We start from the raw sequence: 19,671 nt of genomic DNA on the forward strand, positions 1-19,671 counted from the left end.
GGCGGGGGCGGTGAATATATGAATATATAGATATGCAGATGCATGGATGGGTGGGTAGGTGGAATGGTGAATGATGGATGGGCAGATAGATAGATGGAATGAATGAGTAATGAATGTGGAATGAAATGAAGAGATAGATATAATGAATAGATGGATGAATGAATGAATGAATGAATGAAATGAGTGAATAACAACAGTGATAATGATAGATGAATGATAGATGAGTAGATGAATGAATGAATGAAGATGAATGAATGGATGGTAATGACATAGATGGATGGATGGCTGATGGATGGATGGATGGATGGCTGATGGATGATGGATGGATGATGATTGTATGCTCTAACCCACTCTGGGATACGATGCACAATCACACCACGTTGTCTCTACCTCAGCGCCACTGGCACTGGAGCTGGATGCTTCCTTGTCGTGGGGACCATCCTATGCATTGCAGAGAGTTTACAGCATCTCTAGACAGTACCATCCACCCGAGTCGTGACAACCAAAAATATCTCCAGACATTGCCAAATGTCTTCCGGGTGGGGGTGGGAGGCCAAAATCACCACCGGCTGAGAACCATTGAGTTACACCTTCCCTTTCAGTGAACGATCGTTACAGCCCCCTCCTTAAGTCCCCATGGCTAGTGGCCCAATCCTAGAGCGACCCCTTCCCCCTCGGGAGAGCCACTATGAGAAACCACAGGCTTTGCTGCTGCTGCCATTTATTATTTTGTCACATATTTACATTCCAACAGGAGATCTGTCCCACGTCCACCCAAACCCTTAGGTTTGTCACTGGCCCCGGACCCCTGGGCACAGGTCGCAGGCCAAAGCTGGGGCTCCAGGTGTCAGACGTTCAGCAGGAGGGGCCGGTGCTCCTCGTCGGGGGCGTCACTGGGAGGGATTTCGTACACGACGCACAGGGAGGAGTACAGGCAGCCCAGGAATGACACCAGGCTGGAAAAGTACATCACCCCGTTGGCGCTGCCCACGGCCGAAGTCAGGGGCCCCAGCACCAGCGAGACCAGAATCTGTGCCAAGAAGTACTGGCAGCTCAGCAGGGAGATGTCCACGCCCATGCCACGCCTGGTGCCGTCCGCGCTGGACCCTGCAAACTGACCCAGAGGGAGGAACGCGTCAGCGGCAACGGGCGGCTGACCCGGCCCGCGGCTCCCGCAGGCCCAGCCGCCCCGAGCGGCCCACGCACAGCGGGCTCGCATTTTTCAGGGCCGACGTGCACGGGGAGTTCAGCCAAGAGTTTAATAATATTTGTGTTCAGAGAGATGACAACGAGGAAAAGAATCCATGACTAATGGCAGCGGGAGGGCTGCGTTCTCACAGGCCCGCCACACAAGGCCCCGCCTGGAGCATTCCGGTCCTGTCCCCTTCACACTCACTGAAAAGCAAGCCATCTGCTCGGCCAGCTGGTGCTCCGGGGTCTGGCCCATGCCCTTTCTTAACTTCTGTCACCTCCGATGCCTGTCACACACTCCGAAATACCCTTTCACGGTCCACAGAGGGACCTTGGGTTCCAGAGGCCCTCGTGCCCCCAGCCTGGACACGTCGCTCGGCCTCCCTGCCCACCCACCGCACCAGGCTGGGGGGCTCCGAGCAGAGCTGCAGGGAGGAGGCGGTGTGGGCCCCTCGCTCTGCTCCGTGCATGGCCACCCTCCCCCGGCGGCCACTGATACAGCAGGGCGACGCCAGCCCCACAGACTGCTGCGTGCGCACCGCCCAGGGGCCAGCATGGCCTGGCCCTGTGTCCAGACACAGATGTGGTCCCCTCTGGGACACTGCCGGATCCCCTCCCCGGAGAAGGCTGTGTCCTCGCAGGCACCTGCCAGGTGCTCTGTGGAAGGGCTACGTGTGCGTCCTGGGGAGCTGTGACACACACAGCCACGAGGCCCACAGGGGCGTCGCTGTGGCGGGGAGGCCACGGGTTAGCCCTGACCCAAAACCCGAGGACGACAGAGAAACGTGAGCATCCAGAAGGGTCCACGGGCGACAGAGGCCTTCCCGCCAGCTCCGCCCGGATGCCGCTGAGTGGCCTGTGGCCCCGGCGTCCCCTCCCCTGGGGCAGGGCAGTCCTTCTGCAAGAACCAGCACATCCGTTTAACCCAGCGAACGGGGCTCTGGGCTGCAGGGAACTGGCAAGGGGGACGGTGGCTGTAGAGGCAGGGACGGTGCCATTTGGCTAAGTCCTCTGGTCCCTTGAGTGCTGTTGGCGCACACGTGGCTGCCCCGACTGTGCTGGCTGGAGGCGCAGCGCGCGTGCACAGCTCCCCCTCAAGCAGTCACAGCCTCAGCCCCGCCCTGGGGGACAGTAAAGTCCACCTGGCCACTGCCCGTCCATGAGGTGGGGTGTCCTGGGCCAGGAGGGGGCTATCTGGCGACCACCCAGTGACATGCAGTCTGGCTCCAGGCTGATGTGACTTTTCACTCAGGGTTGGCCCGCTGAATTCATCAGAAATCCCAAACTCCTTCAAACAAATTAGGACACTTCCGAGGCAGGGCCCGGGGCAGGTGACAGCAGCCCAGAACCAAAGGGGGTGCGAGAAGCTCAGGTATCGAGGCGAACTTTTAATGCACTGCTTTAAAATCTGAACATTGCTGCGAAAACCTACGACGGGAATGTTATTTCCCATAGAAAGGATGAAGCCCCAGTGCACACTATGACGTGGGCGAAGCTGAGAACGTGATGCTGAGAGAGAGAAGCCACACGAAAGGCCACACGTCACACGCTCCATTTACATGGAATGTCTGGAAGAGGCAAGTCCGTCAAGACAGGGAGGAGGTCAGTGGTTGCCCGGAGTGGGGGTGGTGGTGGGGCGAAGGGGGACTGGGGAGGCGATGGCTAAGAGGTGTGGGGTTTCTTTTTGGGGTGAAAAAGAATTTCTAAAATTGATCGAGGTGACGGCTGCCCAGGTCTGCGAATTCACTAACCACCGCCGAACTGTGCACTCGAAATGGGCCGCGTGGCGAGTCACTTCTCCACACGGCTGAACGAGACACCGGGTTTGATGGAAAGAGAATCGACATTCTCGCTTTCTCCCTTTGCCTCGGGCTCCCCGCGGCTCGGCAGGGCGCCGTTCCCTACCCTGTCGTCACCTAAAGTTCCCCTATTTCGGGCACCGATTCTCATTTTCGGAATTACTGCGCTGACCTACCATGGATCACGACGGCTGGGTTTTCTGTGCCCAACGTGATAGTTTCACTCGGCTCGCATGGGGGCCCATGCTAAGAGGTGACCCCGAAGCTGGACAGAGGGGGACGCCAGGGGGCGGGCCTCCCCTTCCCGCCCCCCACCGGTGGCCCCATTCCCCATCTAAATGGGCTGTGACCCGCGGTCACCGCCTTGAGCGTCTCGGCGTTTGATCAGGGCCCCGGTCTGCCTTCCGCGCCAGCCCTCAGTGCGGTCGGTCCCGGGGCCTCGCCCGGGTGGAGGGTCTCGGGGGAGCGGGGTGCGTGGCTGGGTTTGCGGGGCCGGAAGCCGGAGGGTCACGTACCGTCTTGCTCTGGTAGTAGTCGCACAGCAGCGAGTAGGGCAGGGTACACAAGGTAGAGAACAGGATCCCGTAGGTGACGCAGAGGGACAGGACCACGTAGAGGTTCCTGGACAGAGTGGCGAGCCCGGTCCCCAGGCCAAAGGCCAGGTAGGCGATGAAGTACAGGGTGCGGATGCTCAGGTGTTCCTCCAGCTTCTCCAGAAGAGCTGCGGGCCGGACAGGGGTGAGGGTGCCACACGTCCAGTGCCCCCTGGAGCCCCGGCACGCCTGGGCTGCCTCCCCAGGCTGACCCTAAGGCCGGAAATGGGGGACTGGCATGGCAGGCAGCTTGCCCTGGAGCAGACGACCCGTGCGGGGCCCCAGGGGGCTGAGGGCCTCCTGACGGCTCCAGTTGGGCCAGATGGACAGCAGGACCTGGGGCGGCCCTGTTCGCACCGGCCCGGCCAGGCCCCCGGGTCTGCCGCCAGTGAAGGGGTCTTCAGGTTGAAATACCCAAGGCCAGAGAATGTGGGGTTTCCAGCTAGAGCCCCGTATCCCTGTGTGGATCACAGCGCTCTGTCACCCAGAACGAGGACACCAACAGCCCAGGGCCCTGCTGGCGTCCACAGAGCCCTGACAAGGGCTCAGCACCTCAGCTGTACACGCTGCATCCTGAGTCAAGTAACGGGGCCACTTCCCTGCGTCCTGGTGCCAGCGGCCGTGGGGAACCAGACACCCAGCTGCCACCCACGGGCTGACAAGAGAGACTCAAGGACTCTTTCCTAGGGCGGCCTCTCAGTACCCTCCCCGCAAAGTCACATTCTGTACCCTGGTGGGGAACTCCCTAGATGGGAGCAGATACAATTAAATGAACCCGCAAACTACAGCTCAGGGAGCCAGCCCGGTGGCAGCCTGTGTTTGCACCCCTGGAGCTAGGAACGGTTCTTATATTTTAAAATGGTTTTTAAAAAAATCCGAAGATGACCCATATTTTGTGTCAAGTGAATAGTACATGGGATTCAAATTCCCTTGCACGTAAATGAGGTTTTGCTGGAATTCGGTCACACTCGTTCTGGTCCGTCTCGTCCCAGGCGCTGGCAGTGCCGAGTCGTCCAGCACAGACCGACCGGCCCACAGAGCCCTAGTGTCTGCTCTCTGCCATTCACAGAAATCACGGGCGGAGCCCTGAACTGAGGTTTGCAGGTGGCACACTGCCAGCCGGGGTCCCCACTGGGTGGCTCCCCGGCACCTGCATGAATGCACACAGCTTCCTGTGTCCCCTGGGTCACCCAGGCACAGCCTGAGGGCCATCTTGGACTCTGGCCTTGGCCCACGCTGCAAGTCCACGATCCCAGTCCACCTGCCCCTCCCTCCCTCTGGACCAGCTGCCATGGGACCCACATGGGAAGGACGCAGGGGACCGATGGCCCCCACGTTGCCCTTGTCTACGGGCCTGACCCTCTCTGCCCACTGGCTTACTGGGGTCTGGACACACACCAACCCCCGCTCAGCACAGGCCAGTGCACCCTGCTGTACTCTAACCGGTTATCAAATGACTGAAAAACAGACAGCGCAGGCAGTGCCTGCGGTTGTAAAGACACCCCGCCTTCACTCCGCTTGCCCCAGCCGCCCGACTGAAGGCTGCCAGAACTCCACGGAGGCGCCCGCCCCACATCCCATGTCCCGCATCCCGCAGCATCCACGCGCCCGCCTCCCACCCCGGTATCGCCTGCCCCCACCATGTTCTGCCTGGCATCCGGTGCCCACAGCATCATGTCGCCCAGCATCCTGTACTCTCTCGGCGTCTAAATTTACGGCGTCGCCTGCCCAATCACCAAGCCCACCGCGTCCTGCCCAGCATCCTGCGCCCCACCGCGTCCTGCCCAGCATCCTGCGCCCCACCGCCTCCCGCCCCATCCCAGTCCTGCCGGGGGCGGGTACCTGAGTAGAAGGCTGCGCTGAAGGCGTAGATGCACATCCCCCAGCAGCCCATGGTGACGCCGCTGTTGTATTTCTGATATTCCTCCGACGTGTGCGGGGCTTTGGGGTCTCCCTGAAACACCACCTCGCCCATGAAGTCCGTGTAGAAGAGCAGCATCCCCTCAAACGAGAGCCAGCCTGGGAGCGGAAAGTGCCGTGACCCTGGCGGCCCCTCTGGTCACCCGCAGCCAGTTTGCCCGACTCTCAAAGTGACACGTGATCTTCGGAGAGTCAGAACTTGAAGAAGGACTCGCCTGCAGCCTTCCCACCCAGAGGCCACTTACCCCGTCGACTCCGCAGGCCCCCTACCAGTCTTTCTAAGAGCAAATACATATCCTCGTGAACAGAGGCTTCAGTGAGGGAAGGTTGTGTGTCTTGTTTTTTCTCTGAGCGTTACTGACTGAGGCATGATACCTACCCCACCCGCCGCCTCTTTCTTAGAGAGGAGCACGCCAGTGAGGCCCCGGCCACCAGTCGAGGTGGGTGACAGTTAATTAAGAGAAATAAATTAGGAAGTGCGAATGTTGATACAGATCCGATCTGCTTTGTCACTGATTCATCTGCAGTGCCCTTCCTCTGAACTCTGTGACAATTTCCTCTTTGGTGGAGAGAGGGGGTGGTATGTATTGGCTCTCTCGAAACCCCAAAATGATGCACAACTTCCTATTCCATTCCATGTTCTGAAACAGCCCGTTTCTGAGGCAGCAGAACCATTCACGGTGTGGACGTGCCGTGCGTACTTGGCCCTCCTCCCAGGGCGGGTCGTGTGCGCCGTCCCCTGTCCCCCTTTTCGGCTATGATACATCATGCTGTGACAAATACCTCACACGTATATTCTTGATAAAACCTCTGATTGTGTCCTTGCAAAGACACCAAGCAGAGACCCCTGGAGTAAAGGTTATGGGCACTTTTAAGACACCTGCCCGTTGGCCAATTGCCTCTTAGAAAGCCATTCTGATCTACGCCCCACGATGCTGGAGAGCCCTGGACTATCTCAGGCTCTTAATCGTCCCCAGATGTCCAACAACCCAATGGCGAAGAGAAACTGCGTGGTGTGAAATGCAAGTCGAGCTCTTCCATGGCAATGTGAGTGCCAGGCCTTGGGAACCTCCGGCCAGCGTGGGACACACGCAGGCACATGCGGATGTCTGTGTGCGTCTACATCTCAGCTCTGCGTGGGGCCGAGGTTCCAGACACCAGTCCCACCAGTGGGAAAGTGACGCTGTCACTTCATTATGAGCTGTCCGAACAGCCTTTGGGAACAGGGCTTTGGGTTCTGGAGACCCGGGTGTCTGGCCTCTCGTCCGAACACCTGGTTTTGTCCAGGGCTGCCTCACATGACCTGTCTTTGGGGACACCTGGAACCTCCTGGGGGTAAGCCTCTGGGGCATCCAGGGAGGCTGACGGTGGGGCCAGGAAGCCCTGTCCCCGCCATGTGGCATTACTCAGGCTGGGACAGGGACACATGGGAGGCTTTGCCAAGAGCTCACCCAGGAAGTGGTTGACACAGAGATTGCGCAGCATCTTGGGCATGTGGCAGATGGTGGCACAGAGGTGCCTCATGGACAGAGGCTGCCCCGGCGGCTCGCTGGAGCCCGTCAGCTCGCTCTCATACTTCATGCCATTCAGCAAGATATTTGCCACCTGTAACAGAAGTCCCCAGAAGCCCCTGGTCAGAGCACCGGACTCTGGCTGGCCCATGGCAACACCCGCGCCGACACTGAGGCTACAACAGTGTCATCCTGGACGGAGTTAACCGAGTGCCCAGTGTTACCCCATGAAAAATGGCTTTAGATCGTCTCTTCAGAGACTCGGGGCCACTTACTGGAATTTTGCTGGGGGAGGGGCTGCATTTAGGCCCCAGGATGTGAGACCCAGGCCACAGAGAAGCAAGTTAATACCTTGCCGAAGGTGAAATGTGTTTGAAATAAAAGAAGCAGGGGTCAGATCGGACCCGGACTTCCTGAAGCCCCTCTCTGCCACCAGAGAGGGTGTGAAGGGCGGACTCCAAGCGGGAATCTGTGCGCCCCTCCTCGGGACGAGGGGGACTCCCGACACAGAGTGTCCAGCGGCCACGTGAGCGAGCGCACAGGGACGGATGTGCTTACCCCACCCTCGGAGAGGGCCCCCGGGCACCCAGACACCCCACTGTCAACCGAAGCGAAGTGGACCGGCCTGGGGCTACCGGTGACATTCCCCCGGCAAACAGACTCCCTGACCGGTACTGAGAAGGCCTCAGGGCACAGTCACTGCTGGGCGAACCGATCCCATGGAAGGTGGCTGTCCCTGGAATAAGGGAGGCCGGGCCCTGCTCCATGGGGGGTGGGGAGCGGGGCGGGGGACACTTATGCTGTTGTCAGCCCGCCGGGTATCCCGGTGGGCACAGGAAAAGGAAGGGAACAGCCCAGGCGCTGGTTCCCAGGGCGACCGTGCCTCACGGCTTGTCATCCACACCGCTGGGGAGACAGCCAGGGTGACACCCGCCACCTCCTTAAGTCCAGAGGTGTTTATATTCAGCTCCAGAGTTTTACTTTTCTCAAAGAACTGATTCAGAAATCACCATAGGTCAAGAATGGAAATTTTAAAGAGGATCAAAACGAGTTTGTCCACTGTTTAGATTTTCAACTGAAGACCTATATCTAGAAGGCAGCTTGGGGGTTTTGAAACAGGATAGGGTAGCCCAGCGTGGACGAGATGCCGAGGCGCTGCACTGGCGTCATCGAGAGTGAGGGTGACGGTGCCTTTGACTCGGCACCTGGAGGGACCGCCTCGCTGGCGACTTTCCTAAGCCCCCAGTGATCTGCGGTTCCCCGGCCCCGCTGGACCCCAGCTCACGAGAGGCCACAGGCAGCCACCATGCCTCCCACAGGGACAGGCGCCACCTTCCCGGAGATGAGAGGACAAGCATGCTGAAGGGGTGACGAGAACAGCGCTGGAACCGACCGGCCACCGCGCCCTGAGACACACGGCCACGTGAGCGAGCGCACAGGGACGGATGCGCTTACCCCACCATTGTGAAGCTCGAGAATTTCACAATGAGGAGACAATGAACAGCCCCCTCGAAATGCCTCCGGTCAACCTCCCACGGAATCAGGGGGTCTTCCTGGGCACAGAGAGGGGACACCTGCCAGGGGACACACCGCCTCAGGGCCTCGGGGTCAGGGCAGTTCGGTGGGGCTACTGCGGTGACCTCAAGGGGCGGACAGACTTTCCTTTCGTGACAGCGGCCTGCTCGGGATCTCAGACTCCAAAAACTGCTTGTGGCCTTTCAGCCAACCCCAGGGACACGCCATGCAGCACAAGCAGCCTTCTAGAAGGTTCTCGGCCTTCACAGATCATGGCATTCACTGCCCTTTATCATCCAGAGTCCTGACAGCCTCAGGCGGGGGGGCTAAGGTTAGAGCTGGCGGGGGGATGGGGGCCCGGGAACACCCCCGGGGCTGCGTTTTGTTCTGTCTTCGGGAAGACTTGGATATGTTGGCACCCGATTCCCTCGGCCAAATGGGCTGTGGACTTTGCGGGGTTGCCAGTGCTGGGAACGACCGAAATGCACACAGTGCTTGTGACAGACTCACCAGCGGAAAACCCAGCGGAGTTCAAAAGAACCTCCCCTTCACCTGTGGCCAGAGTGAGGACACGGGTGTGTCTGAGGCTGGTCTCCTCACAGCGAGTCCCTCTGCCACCCCCGACAGCCGGGCGTTTTTCCCAGCCGACTATCCCTCCTCGCCGTCTAACCGACTAGGGAAGGAGGGGGGCTCTGCGCGCTGCCCTCTGACCCCCGCCCCCATTTGTTTTTACCTGTTGACTGAAGGTCACGGTCCTTCTCCTGCCCATGTCGGGACCATTTCCTCCGGTCGCATCCGGGAGGGCCAGGGTCTGGGGCCTCTTCAGGATTCCGGCTGCTCGCGGCTTGGAGGTGTCCAGGGAGCCCACCCTCAGGACGTCCCCGTCACCGCCGGCTGCGGTGGCCCCCTCCCGCCTGTCGCCAAGGCCGCGGTCCTGATGGTAGAAGCCGTCAGGCGCCCGGGGGAAGCTGACGCTGATGGCCGGCTTCGGGACGCTGCTCGGGATGGCCAGGTTGTGGTCGTGGCTGCCCGTGAAGCAGTCGATGAGGACGCTGTCGGTGTTGGCCAAGGCGAAGGACGAGGCGAAGGCACTGAGCCCCGTGGGGGAGCCGTCCCCGCTGACGAAGCTGCCGTACTTGGGCGTGAGGGGGCTGAGCGGGGACACGGGGCTGGAGAAGCTGGCGTACAGGCCGGGGTCGCTGCGGCAGGGGAGGGCGTCCGCGTGGGCACCCTCCTGGTGGCCCACGACGGGCGGGGAGGGTGGCAGCGGGAGGCTGGGGCTCTTCATGGCCGGCCGCTTCTCCCCCGGGGGCCGCAGGGGTCTCTCGGGGATGCTGACCAGGGTCAGGATGGTGGTGACGCTCAGGGTGACTGCGGCGAAGATGTAAACGACCCGCAGCTGCCCGCCCAGGGCTGTCCCGAAGCTGGTTCTATCCCAGTGGATTCCCCCGACCACGTAACCGAAGCCCCCTCCAAGACCTGGGGAGAGAGCAGGGTCAAAAGGGAGGGGGCCCCGTCCTCACGAGGGGCCTGGGTGTGCTGTCTGTCCCTGGGAACCCCCAAAGTGAGAGCGAGAAGGGGCTTCTCAGGGGCCCCGGGGACTCACCCTGTCCCCTCGAGGGCTGCCCTCTGGGGCCTGGGTCCCGAGCAGGTAGCGTGGTGACCCCCGCCCAGCCTTCTAGGAATACCTAGGGTGACCGTCCACACCGGGTCACGTGTCCGCATTAGGTGGAGTCCCCCACCCCTAGCTCCAGCTCCAGCGCCACGCGAACACGGAGGGTCGCATCTGCAACACGCATGCGCGCGGGAACGCCCGCGGCCGCGCGGCCCTGCCGGCCCGATGACATATCAAGTACGACCACCACGGTGGCCGAGGGCGGCGCGCCCTGCCGGTCAGCAGTCTGGGCTGCGGGAGCCCAGTCCGCTCCTCTGTCCCCGCTCGCTGTGGTCATTCCTCCACCTCGGGGCGCTGCCGGATGGGCAGCTGGTTCACGCGGCACCACGGAGTGTGGGCGACGCCAGGCTGCGCCCGGCCGGGACACACGCGCCACCCGACGGTGCCGCTGCCGCCCGCCCAGCTCTGCGCTTCCGCGGGCGCCCGCACTGGGGCGCCGCCCCCGCCCCCCGCCCCGCCCCCGCACGCTCCCCCTCCTGGGTCTGGAGTGTCCTTCCCGGGGTTCAGCTGCTCCCTGAGCCAGTCTACGGGTTGGGGGCGCGTTCTCCACTCCCCTTTCCTGCTTTGTGGAAATCCCGCCACAACGGGGAAAACCAGCCCCAGCGACTTCTCCGGAAAAGCCAGGGCTTCAGACACATTCAGCTGGAACTTCCACACATCCCTCAGATGGGACATGACGCCGAGTCCAAGTTTTCGGCGGTCTCATTGCGGAGCTGCCGTCATCTGTCCCCGACTGTCCTGACAAGCCTTTTAGTTTCATGCGTCGACCTATTATTCTTTTAACTTCTGACGTTCACCATCCTAACCAGCTCCCCCACCCCCGTTTGAAGACACAATTGCTCTTTTGTGACTCTGAATCAGGCCAGATTTGGGATAAACCTTATTAGTAAATTATCAACACATTCTCATAGCTAAGAAACCATACATCAACTCAAAAACCACCACCACTCCCATTCAAAAATGTGACCAGGACTGGAATGGCCACTCCTCAAAGAAGACATACGAACGGCCAAGAAATAACACGAAAAACCACTCAACATCAGTAATCATTAGGGAAATGCACATCGAAGCTAGGACGAGATACCACCTCGCGCCCATCAGGATGTTTACGCTCGAAGAAACAGAAAACCACCAATGCTGGCGAGGATGCGGAGAAATTGGAAGCCTCGTGCTCCGCTGGTGGGACGCACAGCGGTGCAGCCGCAGAGGAAAACAGCGTGGCTGTCCCCGAACACGCTCAACACGGAGCTGCCGTGCGCCCCGGCAACTCGGCTCCTGGGACACACCGACACCCCCTGGAAGCAAGGTCTCAGAGAGGTGTTTGCACACCGTGTCTGTAGCCACTCTGTCCACAGCTCCTAGGATGCGGGAGCGACCTGCAGGTCTGTCAGCAGGTGACCCACCTGTGGTCGATACACACAGCGGGCTCTTTTTCAGCCTTAAAAAGGCAGGGAATTCTGAGACACGCCACGACATGGGAAGCCGGTCGCAAACGTGGTGTGAGCCCACTTTACACAAGGTGCTTGAAGTTGTCAGAGTCATAGAGACGGAAAGTGGATGGTGGCTGCCTAGGGTCAGGGAAGGAGGGGACAGGGAGTTGCTATTTAACGGTGATAGAGTTTCAGTCTTACAAGATGAAGAGTGATATGGGGCTGGATGGTGTAATGGCTGCACAATAACGTGAATATATTTAAAACCAGTGTGCTGTCCACTTAAAAACTTAAGATGGGAAATCCTATGTTATATGTATTTTAACATAAAAGAAAAGAAAAAAAAGAAAAGCATATGGTAAAAAAACGAAGTCCTTTCCCTGACTCCAGACATCAGTGCTGGCCCCGCCGAGCCCCACGAAGTGCGCCGGACCCACATCCACACGTGGGTGCAAACAGAGAGAGATGAACAACGGCATTTTTTAGGAGAAGTGACTGAGGCTTGAAGAGGCCGAGCAATGTGACAACATCCCACGATTAACGGGAGGAAAAGCCCGGAGCCCACTCAGGCTTTGGACCCCAGAGCCCGTGCCTCTCACCACCGGGCGGCCTGTCCTTTGCGTACGGGTCTGGCACACGGCTTGCTGTGTCGTCCCCCTGGTTCTTAGAAATCCCTTTCCTTGCTCTTTTCCATGGGATCGTCTTCTCTCACTTTACTTCGTAACAAGGTGCGTGTTCTAAGGAGGAACGCTGGAGGTACCAGTTTTCATAAGACTCTGGTGAGCAAACATCCTCTTGAATTCCTTTCCTGTTTCGCGGTTGAATTTTCCGTGCTTGCGGTCACAGAGCCGCGGTGGTGATCCTCACCCTGCACACCTCGCGTTTTTCTTACCATGTGCAGAGGCTCTGTGGGGTTGTGGCCATTCCTGCCTGTTCTCGACTTCCATGGGGACGGTTTTCACGTTTGGGGTGTGTGTGTGCGTGTGTGTGCGTGTGTAGCCCTGTGCAGGACACATGTACGCACACGCACACAGATGATTGACTCTCATTCTTTTTGGATTCCGAGCTTGCGAATTTACCTACTCACTAAAACTGATTTGTGACCCCAATCGGCACCCCAGCCCCGACGCTTAGTATCATCACGGTGTTCGCGGGCTGAGCAGCAACAGTTCGGAGTCGCCCAGCCCGCAGCGCGGGTCGGGGTTTGGGACGGTGATGGTCTGAGTTTCCGTGCCAGCTCTCATCCTGGCAGTAACCTGGGTGGTGCCAGCCGTCTGCATCCTTGCGCTTTTGTCGTTGGTGACCTCGCTGTGTTAAACGCCCCCCAAGTGTGGCGCCGACGTCCAGCTCTCTAGTCTCTGCATGTGCCGGAAGCCCGTGCGGGGCCTCACGGAGGCGACGCAGCGTGAGGTCGCGGCATTGTGGCCTGCGGTCACCGCGCTGTCGGCCGCGCGGATGCCCGTGAACCAACGGTACATAGTAAACAAGGCGTCTTTAAACAGAAACACACAGAACCAGGTCACGTATTGATCGGCTGATGAAAACGCCACGACCAGGCGTTCGCGGGGGGCCTAACCCTGTATTTCTCCCAGGGGCAGTGATTCGAGATCAGTTAATTCAGAGGTCACGGTGACTCCGTAGGACATAAGCACACCAGTGACAGGAATCAAGCACACGTGACACTCACATACATGCCGTTATACGCACACATCTAGTTCTGTGTCAGCCCACGTACGTACATCCTAGCTCACTATGTTAGCACATGTGCGTGCATATCAGCTACAGGTGTCATTATTGCTATATATGGTTCGAGGGACACATTTCACTCACTTCGCTGTCCATCCAAAGATTCGAATTTTGTCAACTTCGTTTTCCAATCAGCGTGTGAGGCAGGGACTTGCAAATGCGCACAGCGACAGTGGCCGGCCAGCCTTGGCGGGGGTGGGGGCGGTTTGGGGGCTGCGGGGCGGACTTACCCGCCAGGAGCGCGTGGATGCTCAGGCCCCGGTCCTGGTCGGCGGGGCCGCACACGTCCATCATGTAGGCATGGCTGGGGTTGTCGGCGGAGTCGGCGCTGAAGTCCGTCAGCACCACGCCGCACACCGTCAGCAGGAGGCCCCACTTGTGGTCGTCAGCCGTGTCCGCCAGCGCCGCGCCCACGTCCCTGCCGTTGAGCAAGAGCGAGAGGCCCAGCAGCACCCCTGAGGGTGAAGGCCGCAAGTCACCGGCGGGCGCGGGCCGGCGCCGCCCCCCGCAGCCCGGGACCGGCTGGGCTCTTTAGGGCCCCAGAATTCCTTTTTAACCAAATTCCAAGCAGACCCCGCTGGGAAAGTCACCTACTGACTCACCACGTTTTCTTTTGTGCTTGGAGCAGGGTTTTTATCTCGTGGAGCAGAGCAGGAATGACGTGAACTTAACTCATTTCAAAATAAATGATCAGAGGGACTTGGGGTCACAGTTAACTCAGGCCAGGTTATGCGGCACTGCCTGCCACCACACCAGGGAGATTATCTGGGTATTTGCTTTGCTCGACACTCTTTTAGATTTTCCTAAGAGGAAGCAGTTGGGGGCCTCTTTTCTTTTTTATCCGATTTTTTTTCTTTCTTTCTTTCTTTCTTTCTTTCTTTTTTTTTTTTCCATTTTATTTCGATTCCAAAACAACAGACCTATAGCCAGGACAAGAATGAAAGGGCGTCTCCTTCCAAACCTTGAGGTACATCTGTCACTCCAAGCACCCAAGAGTGGCTGCAGCAGGAATCCTGAAACAGAGCAGGCCAGTGGTCATCGCCAGGGTCCCCACTGTCACCTGGGGGGGGGGGGGGGCAGGCACTGAACCGGCCTCAGCATTCCTGAAATACCTGCTCTCAAAGGCCCCCAGTGCATCAGAGGCATAAGGAGATGAAACTCAAGAGTCAGCAATAAAACCCTAAGCTAGAAAACGAGAGACAGGCAGACTCTCTGAACCGCTCAGCTTCTCCCTAAATTTTCTGCTGAGGCCCCTCCCTAGGAGGCACTCAGCAGCCATGACCTTGGGAATCCAAGAATCTCCAGGACCCCCAGACTCGGTCCCCACCAGGCTTTCTGGCTTGGATCTTCCAGTGACCCCACCGCACACAACGGGGCTAGTCCCTGGGGGCCGCTCTGTGACCTGGTTTAAAGTGACTTAAAATACGGGGCATGACCGGCCATCCCTCCGTTCTCCTCCAGCCCCACGCTCCTGGGTGGAACGTCGCTCTCGCTCCTCCCTTGTCCCTGGGGCCCCCGGGAGGCCGCAGCCAAGGCTCGGGGGCCTCACCGAGGATGGGGCTGACCAGCCACACCAGGCTGCAGAGCTGGTCCGGCAGGCCCAGCCGCAGCAGCGCGGGCGTCACGTAGGCCGTCTCCACCGCGTAGCTGAACTCGATGCCGAAGAGCACGCAGCCGTTGAAGAGCAGCTCCCGGAAGGACCGCTGGGGGCGCGGGTCCCCAAAGCCCACCAGCTCCACGGGACACGGGGTGTTGGGGGGCGGGGGCGGGGAGGGGCGGATGCACTTCCTCCTCTTCGGGTGTCGTTTGAAGTTGTTGGCTCGGTGGCTGATGTGTCGGGTCAAGGACCCCGTGTAGCCCGAGACCTGAGACCTCCAGACGTCCTGAGGGGCCAGGCCGGGACCCGGGGCCTCTGCCGGCGGGGTGCTGCCTGCCGCGGGGATCATAGTAGGGGGCGCCGGTGGCTGTTCCTGCAGGAAAGCCCGTGAGGAGGGCATGGTGACTCGCGGACCTCCCCTGCAGAGGTAAACTGTCCAGGTGACTCCCCTGCCCACCCCCGACTGGCACCCCTTCGAGTCACACCGTGTCCCCCGAGGTAGTGCCTGCTGCTTGTGGATGGCGTTACCCACCTCCTCTTGGGACCACCGCAGCTAATCCACCCACGGAGACCCAACGGGACACTCTCCCTGCCCAGAGGGAGGAGGCCTGCTCCTTCAGGTCCCTGCACTCAAACTGGGGTGACCCTTCCCCAAACAGATGCCACGGGGTGGGGGTGGGGAAGTCAGGCAAAAAAAACCCCAAAGGCTGGGAGCAGCGAGAGCCCTATGGGATGCCAGGCTGTTTTAGAATCTGCCACCCATTTCCAGTCTCAGGGAGCAGAGAGGAGGGGACCCACCTACAGGCACCCTCGGCACCGTTAGGGGACAGCCCGATCCTTAATAGGTTGGAGTCACAGTGGTCGCCTTCCCTAGTCCTGTGTCACTCTTCATGGTAGGCCGGGGGGTCCTTGCCTAGAAGCAGCTGAATGAGTTTAATTCAAGTTCTTTTCAGCATCAATTGGATGAGTGAATTTTCAGTTAAGTCAGGACTGAGGCTGTGTTAGTGTTTGAAAATGCTTTTTTTTAAAAGAAATAAACCCAACTCTCTGAATCCTGATGTCAGACAACACACTGAGTCGGGAGAACCAGGGAGGAGAGATGAAACAGGTGTCTCCTCCATCTTCAAATGATATCTTAGGCAATTTTTACAAGGCCGTCTAAGCTTGTGTGAGGACTTAGCAAGCATGCGAGCCTTCCCAGACGCTCCCGCCCCTTGTCCCTGCCCCTTGGGGTTTGCATCTGAGCCACTCAGAGACCTGCTCCTGGGCATCCAACCGTTTTCGACTGCTTTGAAATTAATCTAGATTATAAACATTCAAGCCGTGTATTCTAGTATGTTGACCCACGCATTACAGCCAGTGGCAATTTTACCGAGCACAGGAAGAAGGAAGCTACTAAGATCAGACAGAAAAAAAACGCGAGAGGGGGGCCATCCAGGATTCGGGTTGACCTCTCCAACAGAAGTCACCCCTTCCGCCTAAATCTCCTTTGAAGTCCTTCCTGAGAAGCAGGCCCCAAACCCAAGTGGTCATTCCGACATCAACAGTTTACTGACCGGGATGCTGGTTATTCACTGAGGTAAATGCTACACATTGAAGATCATTTTAAGTTTTAGAAATAAAGATCTTTATTTCTGACATCAGCTTACTATACCAGCTTCCATCACACTGTCGCTAGTCAATGACTTCTTTATGAACTACTCTGAAATTCCTCATCACTCCCCCTCCACCTTATCCACTCAGAGCTTGATTTCCTTCTCCTCGGAAGACACCGATGGCGGAAGTGATTTGTTCTGGAGACGTCCCAATAAGATTCAGAATATTGTGTTAATCCGACAACCCATCCATTATCCATCCATCCGTCTACCCACTCATCAACCCATCCTTCCACCCATCATCCACCTGCATATCCACCCTTCCAACCATCCATCCAACCATCCATCCATCCATCCATATGTCCAACGATCCTCCCACTCATCGCTCATCCACCCCAAAGATTCATCATTCCATCCATCCATCCATTCATCCATCCATCCCATCTCCATCATCCGTTCCATCCATTCATTCCATCATCATCCATCATCCATCCATCCATCCATCTGTCCATCCATACATCCATCCACCCTCCCATTCACTCATCTACCCATTCAGCCGAATACTGAGTACCAAGACAGTGAATACAGAGAGATAAAAGGAAGACATAGTTCTTGCCCTTGAGTTAGGTGAAAAAGTGGAGGAAAGGTGTTCCAAGCAGTGGGAACCACACATGTAAAAAAGACACGCGTAATATTCGGGCACAGTAATATTCGTCATGAGAGAAGAAGCCATCGGGAAGGGACTAACTGACAACGAAAGGCCTCGCTAAGAGCCAGATTTCACACCGAGACCAAAGGGACAGAACCAGAGACTCAGTGCGCTCTCGCTTCTGTAAATGGCTTATCTTGGGACCTTAGGAAAAATCCCGTGCTCACCTCTAAAACAAGGACATACCTGAGAGCTACGTAGACGAGCAATACTCCGTTAACACAATTCACATATGAAGATTAAATCAAGAAGAAACACTCTAAAAAGCTAAGCTTCTCGTTTACATTCCTTCTAATCTAGCTCAGGTGCTCGTGCACAGTAAATACTTCAGAAGAGTCTGTCCTTCGGCAGGTCCTGCCTTCGAAGTCCCGGGGGGCTTTTAGCACTCCCTGGAGGTCCCCGCTTTAAGATCACAGAAAGACAGTGCCCGCCGGATACCGCAGAAGGAAGACTTTCGGCACAGGTGTGTGGGAGAGCGTGACTTGACTTCACCTGTCGGGCCGCAGCCCCACATCAGCCTCAGAGCCTGACTCCCTGTCTGCCTCTCCACCTGCCCCTTCGGGCACACACAGCACCTCTCTTTCCCACCAGCGTTTTACCCCCATAGTGAACCTAAGTGCACGCACATCAGACACCATCCTTTCATTTTGGAATGAAGAACCATGAGCCCACTTGGGAAGAATGTCAGATTTAAACAGTATATGACAGAAACGTATTTTTGAAAAGGGGAACCTCTCTGATCCTACTTAGAATGAACTATGTAGGTGTCACTCAGGTCTCTACCTGTGATGTGACGACTTCATCACCACCTGCCCACCTCCCCCAATTTTAAAACACAGGCCACAGCCTGACTTAGCAAAAGGGAGACCTCCCCGCCAGCATTTCAACCAGAATTAAACCTGAACTTGAAGGAAGCTTCACTAACTGTTCACCTTCAAATTGGAGGGTCAGCATTTCCATTTTTGTTTTCAAAATACATTTATTAAAAGCTGTCCATGAAAGGTTATTCTAAGAAAAGTATTTAAAATCCATTTGAATGTTATAAAAAAAAAGAAAACGAAATTTAAAATCACGAAATAGAATTTTAATCCACCAGTACAAATATTCACCAGACCATCTCGATCACATTAAATGACCATTTACTCAGTCCGAAAAAAAAAAAAATGCATGCGTATGCCTGGACTCTCAAGGTTATATGCCAGGCCCACTGTGCGTCTAGAATACAGAAAGTGTTTCAAGTCGCATATCCCTCAACTGTATTCTGGGAAGATTAAATGGCAAATGATTAATAAAAAATCGACAATGTCCCTGTAATTCGAATGCTTAAAGTTATCTTACTATGAGCCAACATCATTTCTTCGTTTCTTTCTCCTCTTTTCTGTATGAAACCAGGCTTCCCACCATGGGGTCCCGTGGGGCCGCATCCCCTCCCCCCTCTTCCTTCCGCCAGTTCTCAAAGTTAATACTTCCGGGAAATCTTCCCAGACCAGTAAAGGGCTGTGTGGACGCGAGGGGGTTCATTTATCATCAACTGGTTACTGAATCGTGGCCTCTCCCGACAGCCCTCGTCAGGTGCACGTGGGACATGGGTTCCATCAGCACCTAACCCTACAACAGCTGAAAAACACAAACATGGTGGTAACCCCAGAGATCATCCGAGAAGTTATTTATTGCCGAGGACGGAGTGAACTGAACCGTTCCAAGCTTCCTATTTCAACCTCAGCTTGTTGCCCTTGGCAAAAAGGTGGAAATCTTGGGATGCTGAAAAGAGGTTTATCCCGCCCGGGGGCCATCCAGGGGGTTCAGCCTCAGGCTGCGAAGTGAACCGGAAGCTGATGACACCTGCCCAGGTGACCGAGGAGCAGGCCTCCCGCACCAATAAGCACAGCGCACGCCAGGGGCAAATTCGTGTTTGCTCCCCTGTCTAGCAAGGATGAGATAAATCGTCACCAACTGCTACCCCTCTCGGGGCCAGCGAGGTCCACACCCGGTCTCCAATTACAGTTCAGTTAATTAGACATCCAAGAAGAACAAAGGTCTCCGTGTCGACCTCCAGTCCCAGTCTGGGCGGTCTGATTCCCCGGGGGCCTAAGCCGCGGGCTCCCCGCCCAAGGCCGGAAGCTGCGCGCAGGGCGCGGGAGGAGAGGGTGGTACCTGCGGTTCCAGCCGGGAGGCATCCCTTCCCGAGGCCGGGCTGCGGCTGGCCCCGTGCGCCCGCGTCCCGGCCCGCCGCTGCTGCTGCGGCATCACCCCGCGGGGCGGGGCCGTGACGTCACGGCTGCATCCTCGCCGCCCGCGGCCGGTACCCGCAGAGCACGCTTAAAGCGGCACCGCCCCGCCGCCGCGGAGGCGCGGGACCCCGCGCCCGGCCCCGCCCCGCCCCTGCCGGC

The 19,671-nt window shown here is 57.7% G+C and overlaps 1 protein-coding gene across 5 annotated transcripts; it reads right to left on the bottom strand.

Moving 5' to 3' along the window:
- Positions 1–704: 704 nt before the first annotated feature.
- SLC45A1 (solute carrier family 45 member 1) lies at positions 705–19,591 on the bottom strand. Of its 5 annotated transcripts, XM_039842012.1 has the most exons (10): positions 19,436–19,497; positions 15,776–15,890; positions 14,930–15,350; positions 14,301–14,393; positions 13,611–13,835; positions 9,263–10,008; positions 6,955–7,108; positions 5,426–5,602; positions 3,506–3,711; positions 705–1,114 (listed from the first exon to the last, which is right to left on the bottom strand). In XM_039842012.1, the coding sequence occupies exons 3-10, from the start codon at positions 15,324–15,326 to the stop codon at positions 848–850; spliced, it is 2,265 nt and encodes a 754-aa protein (XP_039697946.1). In that variant the 5' UTR covers positions 15,327–15,350; positions 15,776–15,890; positions 19,436–19,497; the 3' UTR covers positions 705–847. The 5 variants fall into 5 exon arrangements, with proteins under 5 accessions (XP_039697946.1, XP_039697943.1, XP_039697945.1 ...); XM_039842009.1 differs by lacking the exon at positions 15,776–15,890 and having other exon boundaries at positions 19,436–19,586; XM_039842013.1 differs by lacking the exon at positions 15,776–15,890 and having other exon boundaries at positions 920–1,107; positions 19,436–19,589.
- Positions 19,592–19,671: the final 80 nt, after the last annotated feature.

The sequence above is a fragment of the Pteropus medius genome, unplaced genomic scaffold (assembly GCF_902729225.1).
Source record: "Pteropus medius unplaced genomic scaffold, Ma_sr-lr_union100, whole genome shotgun sequence".
In the NCBI taxonomy this organism is placed as follows: Eukaryota; Metazoa; Chordata; class Mammalia; order Chiroptera; family Pteropodidae; genus Pteropus; species Pteropus medius.